Source organism: Electrona antarctica, assembly GCF_951216825.1.
Source record: "Electrona antarctica genome assembly, contig: scaffold_126, whole genome shotgun sequence".
Classification (NCBI taxonomy): Eukaryota; Metazoa; Chordata; class Actinopteri; order Myctophiformes; family Myctophidae; genus Electrona; species Electrona antarctica.
In genome coordinates this window covers 75,281-95,834 of record NW_027638375.1, presented here as the reverse complement: position 1 = coordinate 95,834, position 20,554 = coordinate 75,281, and the positions used below count along the sequence as shown (strand labels likewise).

The window sequence follows — 20,554 nt, the reverse complement described above, 5'->3', positions numbered from 1 at the left end:
TAGAATTTATTGGTCTGGTGTGTCAGTGCGACATTCAGACAGGCATTCCTCAATACGACAGCTGTCAGTATAAAGGGTGAAAAGTACAGCTGAGCTCACACACCCCTGGGGAGCACCAACATTGGTAGTTAATGCTGATGAGAGGGTTGTGTTCACTTTCACCATCTGTACTCTCTTAGTAAGAAAAGAAGCATACCAGTGAATTAAGTATGGTTCAGTTCCAACTGTACCATTTTTGACACTAGTATATACTAACAAGATGTTGTAACAGTATTCTTTCAAGTGATTTCATAATCACTGAAGTGAGAGCTATGGGTCTTATGTTCTTAGTGGTTTTATGTGTGAGTTTTTTTTTAAAGCAGCCAGCTCAGATGCAAAGTTTTTAAGGAGAAAAGCACTAAATTCATCTGGCCCATTAGCTTTCCTTGTGTTAGTACAGAAACACTTTCCTTATATCCTCTTCATTGATAATAATTCTGTCTGAGGGGGCAGGTGTTACAGCCTTCAGTATTTCAGTGCACTTTGAGGAATTGTCCAATGATTCAAATCTGGCGAAAAAGGTATTTAGGTCATTAGAAAAGCCAAGTTCATTTCCGGTCACAATAGGTTTCGTTGGGGTTGACATTCCTGTCATAGATTTCATAGTATCCCATGCCTTTTTGTGATCATTGGCATTAAACGCATCCTCCAGACGCAAGTGATGACAAGTGTTGCATCGCAATGCGTTGTAGAAGCTTGTAAAAGCTTGTAGATCTGGTATTTTCAGCATGTAACCAAGTGTAAACTAACACTAAAATATAACTAAAACTCAATTAAGTTGTATTCAAAAGTCTATGACTAAACTAAAATCTAAACGTTGCTGTTAAAATCAACACTGATACGTTTTGCAGAGACCTGAGACCAGATTCTACAAAATGTATTTTTCTGTTTTCTGAACTTGAGTAAATGTACTTAGTTACTTTTCACCACTGCACATGCCAGTAGCAACACATAGCAGACAGACAGACAGACAGACAGACAGACAGACAGACAGACAGACAGACAGACAGACAGACAGACAGACAGACAGACAGACAGACAGATACTCACATTGTGTAAGGAGTTGAGGATTAGTCCCGTGTTCATGCCCTCCATGTTTCACTCTGTAGGAAGTAGAACATCAATGTATCAATGTCTGACTGTCTAACACAACGTCTCTGACACTACAGTGTTTCTGCTACCATTATCTTCACCAGGGCAGGCAGCCTGACCGGACAAACTCACTGCCACCTGGCTTAGACCAGAGGATTTAGGAATTCTTGTTGTTTTTACATTTCTACAGAATAATGTGATTTCTTCCCATGGTACTGGCCAGCAGGCTGTGGTCATACAATGGTACACTGAGGACACTCAAATGGAACTGCAACAGTATGTGCTGCTGAGAAACTGTCATGAAATGACTGAGAGGGAACCTTCTGTGTCCTCTCCTGTTAGACCTGCTATTTGAGCTTATCTGCTATTTGAGCTTGTAGATCTGCTATTTGAGCGTATCTGCTATTTGAGCTTGTAGATCTGTTATTTGAGTTTAATCATAATGTTCAGGCATACTACGGTTCATGTGGTTAATCACTGACTCTAAAAAGTTGTTTTATGCCAAATTACAGTTTACATGTGAAGTGCTACAACAATTTAGTTTTTCTTCATATAATTGTATGTTTCAATTAAAAGTACATAACAGACAGACAGACAGACAGACAGACAGACAGACAGAGTCTACTCACTTGAGCGTTTCCAGTCCAGAGAAGTTCTCCAGTCCAGACACCGGCAAGACGTTGAAGGTCAAGTCTAATTCTCTCAAATGAGGATTAGATCTGAGAGCTGAGGCCAGACGTTCACAGCTTCTCTCTGACAACCAGCAGTTCATCAGTCTAAATGAGAAAAAAAACACCCCATGTTTGATTGTCTGCTATAAAATACATGATTCTGGATAGAAGACAGTGAAGCTGATAACTGGTGATGTCACAGACACAAGGACATCTGCTGGAGCAAAAGACAATACAATTTTGTTGTATTGTCACTGTCATTTTTTAAACATGTTGATAAATCAATTCTCTTCCCTAGCAGAACATATTTTCAGTCTGCAGACAAATGCATTTCAATTTGGGGATACTTGACATGAAAACGTTTGACAACCAATGCTGTAGACTCAGAGCAGGGGTCTTCAACAGGGGGTCCGGGACCGCCAGGCGGTCCTCTGAGTTACTGCAGGGGGGTCGCCAAATCTTCTTATAATAGAAGTGTATTACTATGATACCAACCTTATTCACACTCTACCAATAAAGCATCACCACAATATTAATAGTAGTAGACATAATAAACTAGAAAAGTCGCAATTTTAAAAAATTGCAAAGTGTGGTTGCCACAGTCGCTTACATATGCCCCTCCCACTAATATTGCTAGCCAGTTACAATGTCACGTCACCCCTGTGATCATGTGTAAGTAATTTGGAGGGGATTCATCCCCCCAAAATCATTTTTCTGCAAGAAACGGTTACATTTTTCACATTTGCGGCGCCCCCTATGGATGAAAATAGAATCGCTATTGGCTTTTGGTTGATTAAACCATCCGCGACATCTGATTCGAATTTGGGATGGATGGACATTCCGTTCGTGATTTGTGGCATTTTTTGTATTATTGTATTTTTTGATTTTACGACCTATGGTTCAAGAGTTATAAGCCAAAATGTAAAGTGGGCTGTTATAGCGCCACCATGAGGCCGACCGATATAATTATAAGTTAAATAATTGTATTAATTATTTTGAATTTACCCCCCAAGTTTTTTAACTAGAGTGCTTACGGTCTCCGAGCAAAAAATACTTGAATGTGAGTTTTCGCATTTTCCCATTCATGTCAATGGGGACATGTAATGCACGGATAAATTAATATCAATTAAACTATACATTTCTCTTAGCAAAATACAAGCACACGATTCCCGATTTTTCCGGTCAATTTGACATATGGCTCAAGTGCGTACAGTCAAAACTGTGGGAGTAGTGCAGCAAAGTTTGTCTTACTCCAGTAAATGAAATAATAACTAGAAAGCAGTTCCTGTAGAAACTGCGTGGGCTCGCCAAAAAACGCAATGTATAAAGTTAAGTTAAGCAATTACAGCTTGTTCGAATTGGTGGTCTAAATCCATAAATGAGATTTCGGGACTGTAGCATGCTGCAAACAAGAGTTATAATTGTGTAAAGGCCAGCCAATAGGAAGACAGAGGGGGCGGGGCTTAGGCAATTACAGCTTGTTGCTATTTGTGGTCTACGTCCATGTACCAAAGTTTGAGGCTGTAGCATGTTGTAAACAAAAGTTATAGCTGTATAAAGGCCACCCAATAGGAATACAGAGGGCTTAAGCAATTAAGCCATTCCAGCTTGTTCCTCTTGATGGTCTGTCCATGTACAAAATGTCGAGGCTGTAGCATGTTGTAAACAAAAGTTAAGAGCTGTGTAAAGGCCAGCCAATAGGAAGACAGAGGGGCGGGGCTTAAGCAATTAAGCAATTACAGCGTGTTCCTGTTGGTGGTCTAAGTCCATGGATCAAGTTTCAAGACTGTAGCATGCTGAAAACCAAATATATAGCTTGTGTAAAGGCCAGCCAATAGGAAGACAGAGGGGCGGGGCTTAAGCAATTAAGCAATTACAGTGTGCTCCTATTGGTGGTCTAAGTCCATGGAGCAAGTTTCATGACTGTAGCATGCTGCAAAAGTTAGAGCTGTGTAAAGGCCAGCCAATAGGAATACAGAGGGCGGGGCTTAATCAATTAATAATAATTAATAAGCAATTGGGGGATTCAGATTTTTACGGGGGCCAGTTTCGAATTGCAGCCGTCCGTAGGTGCCCTTTGAGAGCGGTTTTAAAGGAGTCAAGGGATTCGTATGTCTTAATGACTGTTGGTAGGGCGTTCCACATTTTGGTGGCATAGGAGCGAAAATAATTTAGTCCCTTGTTTGTGCCGAATCTGGGTTGTACATGGTTCGTTGCACTCCCTCTGGTGTTGTGGGTGTGGACTTTGTTAACATTAAGGAAGTATCTAGACGGGTACATGGGTATCTTGGTGGAGTATCGAATCTTGTGGACCAGACCCATTGCAAGATGCTGTACTCTGTCGTCGACCCTAAGCCATTCCAGTCTGTCAAAGTGGGCAGGGGTGAGGTGGGTTCGGGGGTGAGGCCAAGTAGGAGCCTGACCAGTTTGTTTTGGGAAGTCTGGAGCCTAGTTTTAAGGGCCTTTGAGGTGCTGTGGTACCAGGAGGTGCATGCATAGTCAAAGAAGCCTTGTACGAGGGCTCCTGTTAAGGTTTTCAAGGTGTTTTTGTTGACCAGTGAGGAGATCCTGTAAAGGAATCTTGTTCTTTGACTTTTTTTATTACGTTGGTGGCCATTTTATCACCGGAAAGATTAGCCTCCAGGATGGAACCTAGGTAGGTAATTTCATCAATGTTATCAGCGAGCCAGGTGCAGATTCTACCGAGTTCAGAGCTGAGGGCATTTTCAACCTGCAGTTTGTTCCTCTCCGATACCAGCAGTGCTGAGTCATCTGCGAACAGGAACAAGTTGCAGTCACAAGCTGAAGTCATGTCGTTTACATATATTAGGAACAGTAGAGGCCCTAGTATGCTTCCTTGTGGGCTCACTGGGAGGGGGGGGGGGACAGTGTTCCGTTCACTTCCACCATCTGTTCTCTCCCCTCCAGGTAGGATTGCATCCAGCTCACTGATGTGCTATCGAAACCAATTGCTTTTAGCTTGTTAACCAGTATGGAGTGGTTCACAGTGTCAAAAGCCTTTTGGACGTCCAGCATGACCATGCCGCAGTATTTGCCAGCATCCACCTCTTGTTTGATGTGGTCGCTCAAATAGAGAAGGCCTGTGTCAGTGGAGTGGGATGTTCTGACGCCAGATTGGAACTCGTACATTAATTTATTAGTGGCAAGATACTTTTCAACCTGTTCATAGACTATTTTTTCCATCACTTTCGAGATGGAGCTTAGAATAGAAATAGGGCGGTAGTTGCCGGGGTCTAATTTACTCCCTTTCTTGTGCAGGGGGGTTACTTTGGCCAGTTTGAAATCTTGGGGGACCTGTCCCTGTTTGATGGAGAGGTTTACTATGTGGGTGATGATTGGAGCTATAGAGATGGCTGAGTCTCTGAGAAATTTGGAGGGAATATTGTCATGGCCAGTGGCCTTGTGGGGTTGGAGGGCACTCAGTTTCTTAAGTACCTCATCAGTTGTTACCATAACTAGTTTAAAATCGTCTTTACAAACACCTAGGTTTCTGTAGATGGTTTTAATGTGCTCTACACCGAAGAGCCCAGAGTGGGAGGGCAGATTGTTAACCAGCGTTGTTGCTATGTTTGTAACGAAGATGTTCAAGTAGTTGGCCACATCAAGCTTGTCAGTGATGAGAGTGTTGTTCGCTTTAATGTTTATGTTTGAAAACCTGGTTTTCAGTTTCTGACCGCAGCCTAGTTGGTTGTTGAGTAGCTTCCAGAGCTCTCGAGGATTGTTTTTGTTTTCCTCAGCTTTATTATTAATAAAGTTTATTTTGGCGGATTTGGTCATGGCAGTAACAATATTTCTTAGCTTGTTTCGTTGGGTTTTTAGGTTGTCCAGCTGAGCTTGGAGATCACTGTCGAAGCACTTGGCAAACTTTGACTTGCATTTTAGAATGTCTCTGGCTTTCATTGCAGTCAGTATGTCTGAATTCATCCATGGCTCTGAGCGGGTTTTGACCCTGATGGTTCTCAAAGGAGCCATGTTGTTCAGTACTGATGTAAATTTGGTTTTGAAGCCACGCCAAGCATCTTCGACAAGTGTGCTTTTAAGCTCATCGGACCAATCCAGACTCTCCAATTATTGGTTAAAGACCTCACTAGAGTAGGTTTTGAGGTCCCTTGATATGACTGCTTTGTGGCAGCCAGACTTTAGTTTTTGTTTTTTGCGGGTACAGAATAGGATTGGAGAATTGGAGATTCTGGATTTGTCCGAGGTCAGAATGAGATCAATGCTGATAAAGCTGTGTAAAGGCCAGCCAATAGGAAGACAGATGGGCGGGGCTTAATCAATTAAGCAAGTACAGCGTTCTCCTATAGGCCTATCTCACAGCCCGCTTGCCACGCCCACTTCCGGTAAATAGTGGTGTCATTTAACATTAGCATTTACATGTTTTTTTCTCTGGAGAATTAAGTACATTTTCTAATGTAAAAATTTGATATTATTATGAAGCAAACAAGATGGTAAATCAGCTCGAACAGATAGAACAAACCTTACCTTGAGAAAACAAAAGTTGTAGACTTCTTAAATTACCTCTGTTAACATGTAGCGTCTATGGAGTGACGTCACGCTATCACCACTAACCCCGAAAGGGGGCGTATTAAGGGGGCGGGCAAATTATGTGAGATAGGCTTATTGGTGGTCTAAGCCCATGGAGCAAATTGCAAGACTGTAGCATCCTGCAAGCAAAAGTTAGAGCTGTGTAAAGGCCAGCCAATAGGAAGACAGGTGTGTGTGTGTGTGTGTGTGTGTGTGTGTGTGTGTGTGTGTGTGTGTGTGTGTGTGTGTGTGTGTGTGTGCGTGCCTGCCTGCCTGCCTGCCTGCCTGCCTGCCTGCCTGCCTGCGTGCCTGTGTGCGCTTGCATGCGTGTGCATGCGTGTGTAGAGCCTAATTGCACAAACAGCAGATCTACAAGCTCACAAGGTTTCGCAGAGCAACTCATTGAGATCTTGTAACTCTAATGTCAGCCCTGTAATTAAGCCCTTATATGTCTCAGCTGTGGGAGAGTAAAACAGTGCCAGCACTATGACTGGGAGATTTCAATGGGCCTCAATGAGAGAAACCTATGCCCGAACAAATTGCTCTATCGCAAAAAGTAAAAGTCAAATGCAAATATTTCTTTCGCTGTGAGTGGCCTGAGACATTGAGGTACAACATGTGCGATTGTGGTGTTGGTACGATCAAAAATGTGGTTATAAGCTTGACTGTATTTGTGTCACTTAAAGGGCCATAGTTCACATTCTGTATGTATCTGTGCTTTGGTGGTCACATTGTGTGAGAGAGGAGGACATGTGTGGCTACAAAATGACCAAAGAACATGCGTGTGAAGTGAATATTTTGTCCGGTACGACAATTTGTTTGTTCCAAGGAAAGAATTTCAGTTTCCACCCACTAGTCTACAAGGGCCCGCACTCTAAGCGTGAACTAATTAGGCCAAATGGCCTGCGGTTGAACTGCGATTTCGGAAAAACTGTGTAACGTATTCGAATACGGTTTGAACCACGAAAAAGTCCAAAGTCGTGTGAGCTTGCTAAAGTTTAAATCACGTTTCTACGACAAAGTATGCCAGAGTAATGAGGCTGCAAAAGTGAGGTTGATTTGGGATAAAATCCCATTCATTGTCTATGGGAGAAGAGAATAATAAATCATACTATAATTAAGCCAATGTCTGAATGTCTGAATGTCAGAAACACTCACATAGCTCCACACTGCCTGCACCAAATCACTCCCACTTTTCACACATAATTGACCATAATAATATGGAGGTCTTAACGAAGCCCCTTTTCCCATTTCACAAATTAAGAATTGCTTTATTACTGAATTAAAACGCCGACTTAAAACGCGCAACCTCGCACCCTCACACACCTCCGCCCCTTAGCGACACCTGCATCACAGGCCACCGTTCTCACTGTTACCCCACTGGCATGCTTCCTCTAGCTACCGCCGCAACACAACAAACAGTGCCCTATACAATTTGGCACTGCCGCCACGGCACACACGTTCCTTCCGCCAGCCCAGGTAAACAATTCCTTCCAGCTACTTTCGCAACCCATGTGTGTGTGTGTGTGAGTGTGTGTGTGTGTGTGTGTGTGTGTGTGTGTGTGTGTACGGTGTACTTTCGCAACGCACGTGTGTGTGTGTGTAGCTACTTTCGCGACACGCACGCACGCGCGCGTGTGTGCGTGCGTGCGTGTGTGTGTGTGTGGCTCAATCATAGTTTAGGGGTCCTGCATGGGGAGATCCCCCATGTCCCCAGCTAAATGATAGTTTAGAACCAACTGGGGTCTTTCATACTTTTCAAATGGGGGTCTGTGGGCTAATAAGTGTAAATGTTACAGTCCTTGCCATGAAAACATTTCCCTACCATGCATTTATACGAATACTTTCATGTTATAGTACTGTTTTTATTCATAAAAAAAACCCCACAAAAATATATTATACAAGTTAAAATGAATGGTAATTAATATTTCTGGGGTCAATATCTCACAACGGGTAAGGACTAGTAAAGTTAAATATCTAAAAAAGCATAAATAACTCGCTGGAGCGAGCCCACAATAAATATAAATTGTCGATAACAAGTATGTGCTCGCTGGAGCGAGCCCACAATAAAGTGTTACAATTACAATAGTCTGGTTTAATAAAACTAATATCTGACCGTAGAGTCTCCAGTCTACAATGTGGACTCCTCAGTGCTTCACAGAGCAGATCCAGGTTATCGCCCAGGTGGTTGTAACTGATGTCCAGGTGTCTCAGATGGGACGGATTAGAACTGAGAGCTGAAGCCACAACTTCAATGTGTTCCTTCTGGAGGTCACGGCCAAAACCAACAAGTCTGTAATGACATATTAAATGTAAATCAGAGATGATCAAAACAGGTCAGACCAAGTTCACTGTCAAGGAAGTAAACTTAGAGATCTTCTATTGCAGATCTACAAGCTCACAATGTGTCACATTGCGAGGTTGCAGATTGGCTATTTTCAAAAACATATTTAAGTAAATTGACAATAATAAATTAACACTATTATGGTGTGGGGGTCCCTGGCACACAATGTATTCAGATAGAGGTCTGTTACATAATACATATTTATTTATACAAATTAAGTCCTTGGTTTGAGAACCACTGGTTTACATTAAACACTGTAGAATGAACCACCAAGGAGTCTTTTAACACATTTAGACCTGAGGCAGATTCTTAGAAAATGGCTTCTAAATCATCAGTTTTCTGAAAAACCCTATGTTTCTATGTTCAGTGTACTAGTTCTCAAACTATTTCATGTCAAGGACCCCCAGAATTATATGTAATTGGCTGCGGACCCTATCTGACAATATGTTGTTCCAGGGACCCCCCAGAAGCAAAGACATGAGTTAAAAATGTTCGCTCTGTTTTCACGATTTTTCAAAAATAGCAGATCTACAAGCTCGTAGCGCGTTGTGCTATGAGCTTGTAGATCGGCTATATTTCAATAGTTATGTATGTAGTATGACATACTACATACTAACTAACATATATCACGGCACTAGGTGCGGCGCTACGAGCTTGGAGATCTGCTATTTTTCAATAGCTAAAGTATAACATAATGCTTAAAACACCAAAAGGGGTTCCTGTCCGAAATGGGTTAATTTGTGATGATTCCACCTCTGTGTGCGTGTGCACTGTGCACGTGCATGTGAGTGCGTGTGTGTGTGTATGCGTGCGTGCGTGCGTGCATGCAGCCGTCCATGCATGCGTGTGTACAGTACGCAAGTGTGTGTGTGCATGCGTGGCATGTCTGTTTATTATTTGTATTAATTTGTAATGAATGAATGTAGTAGAATAATATTAAATAGGGATGTACGATGAGACATTTTGTCCGATATCCGATATAATTAATTGCTGTTATGGCCGATAACCGATATGTCGATATGATCTCATTCTGTATTAAGAAAATATAATCATTTTTGCCATTCTGAAAAAGGCTTATAATCCAACTTGTTGACTGTTTTGAAAGCTTCCCCAGAAAACATTTTTTCAGCCTTCATCATAACAAAAGGCTTTTCAGGCTTTATTATTTTTTTCAACATAATAATTATAAAATAAAATATCTGCTAAAACCGATATATAATTTTACCGATACCGATATATCCTTTTAAGGCCAATATCGGCCGATACCGATGTGTTTGCCGATTAATCTCCCATCCCTAATATTAAATATACCGGTAGTAATATTTATAATGAATGAATATAGTAGTAATATTATATACGAGTCATTGGTGCTCAGTAATGTTGTTATTCACAGGACTACTAACCTGGCTGTTGTGCAGTTCCTCACAGCTGGGATCAATCTCTGTCGCCCCCCTGGTGATGTGTTGTATTTGTCCAGGTCCAACTCCTCCAGAACCTCCTCTGACATCAGCAGCATGGAGGCCAGAGCTGAACACTGGGTCTCAGAGAGTTCCTTCCCTGATCTGCTCTCTGACTCCAGGTACTGTTGGATCCCCTGACTTACTGATGGGGCGTTCATCTCCATCAGACAGTGGAAGATGTTGATACATCTGTCAGGAGAGGCACGGCGATCATCCATCTCCTTCAGGTTGTTGATGGCTTTCTGGATCTCCTCTGGACTGTTCTCTGTCTGACCCAGCAGGCCTCCTAACAGACTCTGGTTGGACTGCAGTGAGAGACCATGAAGGAAGCGGACAAAGAGGTCCAGGTGACCATTCTCACTCTGTAGGGCTTTTTGCATGGCTCTCTTCAAGAAGTCCTCCAAGGAACTGACACGGCTGGTTCCCAGGAATGTCTTCAAGACCTCCCTGTTCCTCCGAGTCCTCTGAGTGAAACGGTGGAACCATAGACTCTTGTTCCACTGAGTGAAACAGTGGAACAGGTAGACTGCAGCCAGAAACTCTTGGAGGCTCAGATGAAAAAAGCAGTAGACAGTTTGGCGGAAAAACACATCATCTTCTTTGAAGAAGGTTGTGCAAAAGCCAGAGATCAGCAAGTCCTTGTCCACATCAAGACCACACGCTTTGAGGTCCTCCTCATAGAAAATGATGTTGCCTTTGTACAGTTGGTCAAACGCCAGCCTGCCCAGCTTTAGAAGAACTTTCCCTGCATCCTTTATGAGCTTCTTTTTGTCTTCCTCATCTACTTCAAGATCTTGTGTCTTCTCCCGCAGTATCTCACCGATCAGGAAGTAGCGGTACATCTCAGTCAGGGTTTTGGGCAGCTTGTATTTCATCTTCATGCTCATCACAACTCTAGCAAGGAACCAACAGAAGACTGGGATTTCACACATGGTGTGGAGGATCTTTGATTTCTGGATGTGTGAGTAGATTGAGCTGGCCTGGTTCTCATCACTGATGCTCTTCGTGAAGAACTCCTTCTTCTGGTCATCTCTGATGAACCCTCGTACTTCTGTCATTCTGTTAACAAACGCCTTAGGGATCTGATTGGATGCTGCAGGTCGTGAGGTTATCCAGATGTGAGCAGAGGGGAGCAGCTCTCCCTTGATGAGGTTTACAAGCAGATGTTCCACTGGGTACGAATCCACCAAGTTCATGAGGCCAAAATCTGTTTTGAAATCGAACTGGAAATAATTTTCATCATATCCATCCATAACAATCATGACTTTGAAGGGGCTCTTGTTGTAGTGTCCTGACTTCTGCAATACCTTGAATATGTCATTAAGAACGTCTTCTGCAATACTTCTGGTTTCCTTGATGCATTTGTGCATTAGCTGTGCCAAAGTAAAGTTCTGTCCCTTGAGAACATTTAACTGGCGGAACTTGAGCAGAAACACAAGGTGTGGATCTTGGGGGAAACATTTCTTGGCCCAGTAGTATGAGGAACGTTTTGCCAATTCCTGCACAGCCAACAGTCAGCACTGATCTTATGTCTCTTCCAGAAGGGTCTTTGTGCATTTTACCAGGTTGGATATGTGTTCCATCTCCTGCCTTATTCATCTCCATCTGTCTGACCTCATGGTGGCTGTGGATGTCTGTGTCTTTGATGTCTACATTGTGGGGCGGGATGAAGACCTTTTCAGGCTCTGTGCCCAATTTTACACATAGACAAGTACTGCTCATGTTGTCCTGAAGCTGGTCTTCATAGTAAGTAATGGGAAGCCCTGATGTTTCCACCAACAGACCTGTAGGAAACAAAGCAATTCCATGTTGAGAGAGAGAGAGAGAGAGAGAGAGAGAGAGAGAGAGAGAGAGAGAGAGAGAGAGAGAGAGAGAGAGAGAGAGAGAGAGAGATTTGGCACATCTAACACATCCTAGAAGGGGTGCCCAGAGGAATATGAAATAGGAAGTGAGTTTTTGACACAATTGATTGAAAGTCCTTCATTGGTGCTACTTAGCCCCGCCCCCTCTTCTCATACGTCCATATTTCATATTTGTTGCTATAAAGTTCTATCAAAACTTATCACGCTTTCAATTAATTATGCAGTCAAACAAAGTAGACATTACTTCCAAAAAAATCAATAAAATGTATTTTCTTTACTTTCTTACCTGGCAGCGCAACAGAAGGATTCCATTCGCTGAGTTGTGGATACGTGACGAGAATCTCTGGTTTTTGGAGAAGTGTAAGGAACTGAGATGAAGTTCCCTCTCCTCTACTAATCACTGTATCAATAAGCTCAATACAAACATCTTCTGGCTGCGCTGTATGCTTCAGTTTTGTATAAACTCTATCATCAATAATTCCCTCACAATGAGCATGCTGTAGAATGTGGAGATCTGATCTGAGCCACTTGATCAGTTCCACCTTGTTGGCCACCAATATCTTCACAGACGAGCCCTATAGAAATGAGTAGCAGGTATTATTATTATATTTTACACTATGCAAATTAATTGTAACAATGACACCTTATTTTGAGGGTATCCGGAGAACTCGCCAGTTTACCATCGAAAAGGGGACAGCACTCGCACAAATAAAAAAAAAGTGAAGACATGTCGCCGGAACTGTAGACAGCTCGCCGGGATCTGGACAGCTCGCCGTGGTGTGATATGATATAAATATGAGAGAAGACTTACTAAATTAAGTTGTGATTGTGTCTCACAATCTAATGAAATATGTGAACCAAAAATGTCTCACATGCTAATGTCTTGATGGAAGTACTAAACAACTATGAATAGAGATGCTCCGATCGATCGGTGTCCGATCATGATCGGCCGATAATGCCTCTATCGGGTCGGATTTCTCAAAATAAATCAAAATCCTTTCCGATACGCCCTGATTGTCACGTATCCGACAAACTTTAAACTGACCAGTTTGGACCTCCCGTTCCAGAGATAACGGCCAAAACATCTTGAAAACGTAGTTTAGTGGTGTTTTTTCTCTCTCTAGAGAGAGGCACCACCACCACCATGAAATAGCTGGGTGACAAACGCAGTGTTGACAAACGTGCCTCTGTTTAACGTAATCAAAGCCCCCCTTGCAAATAATGCACTCCCTTCCCAGACCCCGGATGTTTACTGCAGTGGAGTACCTGCCTACCATTTACATTTCACTGCAACTATCATTAGCATTCTCCCTCTGGGAGAGCTCTCCTGCCCTCTGGGAGAGCTCTCCCGCCCTCTGGGAGAGCTCACCCGCCTCTGCGACATGTTAGGTGAGATATCCGGCGACATGTCAGGACATTCTGGGACCTTCGCAACGACATGTCCGGACATTCTGGGACCTTCGTGGCGACATGTCCGGCGAGATCTCTGCACTTTTCATTTTTGTAGATTGAAAAAATATTGGGGGTCCTTTGCTCTTGGCATGAAAATGTTTGAGAACCTGTAACGAAGTGGTCCTCCGTTACTTATATTTGGCACATTTATGCTTATTTTGCACACATATTGTACCAGTGTTGGATTGAAGTATTTATATTTGCACAGCATATGCACTTTAGTCAGTTGTATTTGCACACAAAGGAGAAGTCATGAGTTGAACTGGTTTATTGAAAGTATTATGAACATGGGAGTTGTTTCCTATCCGGCAGGATGGCCACTCAGCATTGGACAGTACCACCTGGGGAAACAGAGGGATGTTTGGTCATGATGGGCAAGTGCAATACAGTTAAGAATGCAATATGTGTCAGGGCAATATAAGTACGTAATGTAATATGAGACTGTGTTATGGGTAATTGAATACTTACTGCTTCTGTTCTGTCTGTTCCAGTGTGTTCGGGCAAAAGAGTCCCCAGGCTACCAGAGCACCATATATTGGTCTGGACTGGACCACAGTGAAATGGCCAGGGGTGTTTGAGTTATGCATTGGAGCTGCTAATGATAATGGGATATGTGGTTTATCTTGCAATAGTGGGCATGATTGATATTTACTTACCTGTGTAGTGATATAGATTTATAGGCTCATGTGATGTGGGTTATGTGGGGTTCAGAAGTGTTGCATGTTTGACCGGTGATATGGTAGAGTCTGCACTGATTGGTTCAGCTGCATATAAAAGGCTGCCAGCACGCACACACACACTCAGTGTTAAAATCAGTGAGAGGACATGGTGGAGCTGCACACCAACCTGTCCTATCTGTTTGCTGCTGGTGTGATGCCATTTCCCATGCTGTAAACCTTCTTTTGGAAATAAATCACGATGTGGCTGCATTCTACCTCCTGACTCTGTGCTCATTTCCAGCTGCTTATTGGGCCAACACTACAATTGGTGGCAGTGGTTGGGGCCCACACCAGAGCACAGAGTCATGCCACCCAAACTAGCAAAGAAGGATGCCGGCCAGGAGGCACCAGAGAATGGCGTGGGCTCGTCAGCTGACCCGGGGGTCATGGCAGCGGCTAAGCCGGGGACAGGTCTGGAGGAGCTCACAGAGATGGTGAAGAGTCTTGTCCGGACACAGAAGACTAGAGACGAGCAGATGGAGCAGAGATGGAAGGGTATGCAGCACCACTTCCAGCAGCTCCAGTTTCAGGTCAATGACATGGGAGAAGGCCCTGGAGCAGCACCAGGAGGCCAGTAGTCAGGAGGAGGAGGAGGAAGAACCTGATGGGCAAGCCGGTGGGGGGGCGTGGTTCCACAGCCCACAGCGTGCCGCCTTCCCACAGGGAACCCAAGTTGCTTCCATTATCTCCAGAGGATGACATTGAACATTTTTTGACCACATTTGAACGAATAGCCACCGTATGCCGCTGGCACAGAGAAGAGTGGGCTATTCGCCTTGTTCCATTACTTACGGGTAAAGCACGTAGTGCGTATGTCTTAATGGACATTGCCGACTCTGACAACTACACCAAAGTGAAAGAAGCCATTTTGTCAAAGTATGAAATAACAGCTGATACTTACCGCAGAAGGTTCCGGTCTCTGAACATCGAGCGGGGAGAGACGCCAAGAGAGCTGTACGTACGTTTGAAAGACCTGTTTGGAAAATGGGTCAAACCAGACAAATCTACAAAGGAAAATATTGCAGAGACATTGATCCTTGAACAGTTTCTGAGGATGGTGCAGCCTGACCTGGAGGTTTGGATCCGCGAACACGATCCCAAGACGGCAGAGGAAGCAGCACGCCTCGCTGAGGTCTTTACATCAGCCAGAAGGGGGAGCAGCATTGGCCGCGAGAACTACAACGCTCAGTCCAGTAAGTCCAATGGGGGTGAACAGGGCTCTGGTCTGGGGAGGGGTTCTAGTGGTAGGAATTTTCCTTCAGCTAATTCTAAGAGATCCTCAAAACAAGACATTAGGTGCTATCTATGTAATGGTCTAGGCCACACCCAATATTTTTTCCCAGCAAATGGTGACAATAAACCAGCTCTGTTCACTGCAGTCCCTAGAGCAACCAACATAGTTACATGTCAGGAGAAAGCCAGTACTGTACCTGTTTTGGTTAATGGTCAGCGGGAGGAAGCCCTACTTGATACAGGGAGTTTTCAGTCAATAGTACTGTCCAGTCTTGTCCCAAGAGAAAGGTGGAGTGAAGAGAAGGCCACAATTAGCTGTGTTCATGGTGATAAACATGAGTATCCCACAGCACAGGTTTATTTGACAGTAGGAGGCCAGACATTTTTTTTGTTGGTAGCGCTAGCTCCTACTTTGCCATATGCAGTCATTCTAGGTAATGATGTTCCTACTCTACTAGACCTTGTGCACCAGCCAGTACAGACCGGCAAGGTACAGAGCTCAGGTGAAGGAGGCAAACCAGCTACAAAAGTAGTACAGCCTTGCAATGTGGACAGTTTTCAGAGAGTTGCCATTCGCTGAGGTAGAATTGGAGGCGGGCCCAGTGAAGCCTCTAAAATCAAAGTCCCAGAGAAGGAGAGAGAAGTTGCTTGGCACAGCCAAAAAGGGTGTAGAAGAGCTTTCAACACCAGAATGTCCTTTAGATGTTGAAATTCCACCAGATGTAGGTAGGCTGCAAAGAGAGGACTCTATTTTAAAACCTTGGTTTGAGAAGGTGACTGAGATAGAGGGAGTTAAACAGGGCACGGCAGGCTGTTTGGAAGAGACTACCTATATAATTAAAGGGGGAATACTCTACCAGAGAAAGGGAAATCTTGAGGCCTTAGCACTACCACAGCAGTTTGGACAAAAAGTGATGGAATGGGGCCATTCAATTCCATGGGCAGGGCATATGGCTTCCCACAAAACACTGTGTAGGATTTCTAGTCACTTTGTCTGGCCGGGCATGTATACTCAAATTGCTCAGTTCTGTAGCTCCTGTGAGAAATGCCAATTGACTTCTGGGAGGGGGGTGGCACGTGCCCAATTACAACCTCTGCCAATCATTGAGACACCTTTTGAGAGAATAGCTATGGATATTGTGGGGCCATTAGAGAAGAGCTCATCAGGCCATCGCTACATATTGGTTATTTGTGACTATGCAACACGGTACCCTGAAGTTTTCCCCCTTAGGTCAATCAAGGCAAGACAGGTTGCTAATTGCCTTTTACAACTATTCTCCAGAGTTGGCATAGCCAGGGAGATTTTGACAGATTGTGCAACAATTTTTTTGTCTAATTTGCTGCAGCAAGTTTACCAGTTGTTAGGTGTGAAGGGTATTAAGACCACCCCTTACCACCCCCAAACGGACGGGCTTGTGGAAAGATACAACAAGACACTGAAAAGCATGCTGCGCAAGTTTGTCTCCAGCACAGGTGCTGACTGGGACCAATGGCTGCCATACCTGCTGTTCGCCTACAGAGAGGTACCACAGGCATCAACAGGTTTTTCCCCTTTTGAACTACTCTATGGTCGGCAAGTGAGGGGGCCACTAGACCTACTGAAAGACTATTGGGAAAGGTCTGAACCAGAGGGGGAGAATGTTGTGGCCTATGTGGTCAAAATGAGGGAGAGGCTGGAGCAGATGTCGGCACTGGCACAGGAGAACCTGAAGGTGGCGCAAAACCACCAAAAGACATGGTATGACCAGAAGGCCAGAGAGCGGGTCCTCAGCCCAGGTCAGCAGGTACTTCTGTTGCTTCCCACCAGTGACAGTAAGCTGCTTACACAATGGCATGGACCATATAAGGTCACTAGAAGAATGGGTACAGTCACATATGAACTGCATATGCCAGAGCGAATTAAAAAATATCAGAGTTTCCATGTAAACTTGTTGAAGGAATTCCAGGTTCGACCAGAGCCAGTGCAGCAGTTGTTTGCACGTGCAGTCCAAGATGAGGAGGTGAATGAGAAGTTTTTGCCCACTAGTGCTGCTGAGTCCACCCCAGTGGATTTGTCTTCTCTGTCACTTTCTCAACAGGAGGACATTAAGCCCCTCCTGGACACAAAGCTGTTCCGGGAGACTCCAGGTTTCACCTCTCTTGTACAGCACAAGATTCGTCTGAAGGGGGAGGCTCCAGCTCGTCAGAGGAGTTACAGGATTCCTGAGCGGATGGTCCCCGAACTGAAGAATGAGATTCAGTCTATGTTGGAGGGAGGCATAATCGAGGTCTCCAGCAGTGAGTGGTGCAGTCCGGTTGTTCTGGTGCCGAAGAAAGATGGTTCATTACGTTTTTGTATTGACTTTAGGTACCTTAACTCTGTATCTGCTTTTGATCCCTATCCAATGCCTCGGATAGATGACATGTTGGAGCGGGTCGGCAAAGCGAGGTACATCACCACTCTGGACCTGAGCAAAGGCTATTGGCAGCTGGCCTTGGCACCAGACGGTAAAGAACTGACAGCATTCAGGACACCATTTGGTATGTACCAGTTTCGTGTCATGCCATTTGGGCTCCATGGAGCACCTGCCACATTTCAGAGACTAATGGATCATGTACTGAGGGATGTGTCGGAATTCTCTGCAGCCTACCTTGATGATTGTATAATTTTCAGCCAGTCCTGGGAACAGCATGTGGGCCACCTACAACAAGTTCTGGAATGCATTCGTGCAGCTGGCCTAACCATCAACCCTCGAAAGTGTGCTATTGCACAAAGAGAAGTGCAATACCTGGGGTTTGTAATTGGCTATGGCAAGATCAAACCACAGGTTGGGAAAGTTGAAGCCATCCGGTCCTTCCCTGTTCCAACCACCAAGAAGAAGGTGAGAGGGTTTGTTGGCCTTGTCGGGTGGTACAGGAAATGTATTCCCCATTTTGCAGAGAGATCAGCAGTGCTCACAGACCTCACGAGAGACTCATTCCCCACTAAAGTGAGATGGACTGATGAGTGTGATAAAGCATTCAAAGACCTCAAGGAAGCAATCTGCACCCATCCAGTCCTTCACACTCCAGACTTTGACAAGCCATTCACCCTGCAGACGGATGCTTCTGGAGTGGGCCTTGGAGCGGTGTTGTTGCAGGAGGTGGATGGAGAGAGGAAGCCAGTGGCATTCCTGAGCCGTAAACTGGAGGACAGAGAGACCAGGTATTCAACAGTGGAGAAAGAGTGTTTGGCGATGAAGTGGGCCATTGACACCCTCAGATACTATCTGTTAGGACGACACTTCTTTCTAGAGACTGACCATCGTGCACTGCAGTGGCTGAATCGCATGAAGGATGCAAACATACGCATTGCGGGTTGGTACCTCTCCCTACAGCCATATGACTTTACTGTTCACTACCGGTCAGGGAAGTCCAATGTGGTGGCTGACTGCCTCTCCCGCATCCATGAAGATTGAGGAGCATTGAGAGGAGGGGGGAAATGTAACGAAGTGGTCCTCCGTTACTTATATTTGGCACATTTATGCTTATTTTGCACACATATTGTACCAGTGTTGGATTGAAGTATTTATATTTGCACAGCATATGCACTTTAGTCAGTTGTATTTGCACACAAAGGAGAAGTCATGAGTTGAACTGGTTTATTGAAATTATTATGAACATGGGAGTTGTTTCCTATCCGGCAGGATGGCCACTCAGCATTGGACAGTACCACCTGGGGAAACAGAGGGATGTTTGGTCATGATGGGCAAGTGCAATACAGTTAAGAATGCAATATGTGTCAGGGCAATATAAGTACGTAATGTAATATGAGACTGTGTTATGGGTAATTGAATACTTACTGCTTCTGTTCTGTCTGTTCCAGTGTGTTCGGGCAAAAGAGTCCCCAGGCTACCAGAGCACCATATATTGGTCTGGACTGGACCACAGTGAAATGGCCAGGGGTGTTTGAGTTATGCATTGGAGCTGCTAATGATAATGGGATATGTGGTTTATCTTGCAATAGTATTAGTGGGCATGATTGATATTTACTTACCTGTGTAGTGATATAGATTTATAGGCTCATGTGATGTGGGTTATGTGGGGTTCAGAAGTGTTGCATGTTTGACCGGTGATATGGTAGAGTCTGCACTGATTGGTTCAGCTGCCTATAAAAGGCTGCCAGCACGCACACACACACTCAGTGTTAAAATCAGTGAGAGGACATGGTGGAGCTGCACACCAACCTGTCCTATCTGTTTGCTGCTGGTGTGATGCCATTTCCCATGCTGTAAACCTTCTTTTGGAAATAAATCACGATGTGGCTGCATTCTACCTCCTGACTCTGTGCTCATTTCCAGCTGCTTATTGGGCCAACACTACAGAACCACTGCTCTAAAACAATATTAGACAACGTTTGAGCCACAAACACATTGCTCTCTCTCTTCTCCTTTTGAAATAGGCCTATACTATTCATGATTCTGCTTATAGAGAAGTAGCCTATGTTAATTTGTTTTATGGAAACAGTTTGTGTTGTTGAATGTGCTAATTGCACAGAATTATTCAAAAGAGAGAAAATGGGCAAGCCATAAAAGAATGCACATTGCACTTGTCTTTTCATACGTCATGTGGAAATAAGGTAAATAAAAAAAGTAACATTAATGTTGTCATTTTATCAACCGGCCCCTGGCCCCTTTCCATTTTCATAATGTGGCCCACATGTTCAGCAATTTGAGTATCCCTGGTTTACTGTGTCAGAAAAGGACACCAAACAAGCAGTTTCATGATTTCACTACGCTGTGATCGGTATCGGCAATATCGGTATCGGCAGTTACTGTTTCCAGTGATCGGTGATCAGTGATCTGCCCCAAAAAACCTGATCGGAGCATCTCTAACTATGAATGAATTTAATTAACATTCTACTTCATCTATCCTCTCTCTCTCACTTGTAAGGTGTAAGGGGATCTGTCCCTTCCCCTCTTTGGGGTGGTGCTTTCATAAGTACTACACCTATGAATGAATTGAATTAGCAGTCCTACTGTAAACTCTAAAAGGTGTGTTGAAGGAAATAAAATATAGCTGTGTTACATTAACACTGGGAGTGAAACTATCACCACTGCAACTATCATTAGCATTCTCCCTCTGGGAGAGCTCTCCTGCCCTCTGGGAGAGCTCT

The 20,554-nt window shown here is 44.1% G+C and overlaps 1 protein-coding gene across 1 annotated transcript; it reads right to left on the bottom strand.

Moving 5' to 3' along the window:
- Nucleotides 1-587: 587 nt before the first annotated feature.
- LOC306918131 (protein NLRC3-like) lies at nucleotides 588-13,466 on the bottom strand (the record flags this gene model as incomplete). Its single annotated transcript, XM_079531012.1, has 7 exons — nucleotides 588-655; nucleotides 1,090-1,142; nucleotides 1,761-1,907; nucleotides 8,467-8,643; nucleotides 10,098-11,575; nucleotides 12,303-12,359; nucleotides 13,386-13,466. The coding sequence occupies 7 exons, from the start codon at nucleotides 13,464-13,466 to the stop codon at nucleotides 588-590; spliced, it is 2,061 nt and encodes a 686-aa protein (XP_079387138.1).
- Between the last annotated feature and the right edge of the window lie 7,088 nt (nucleotides 13,467-20,554).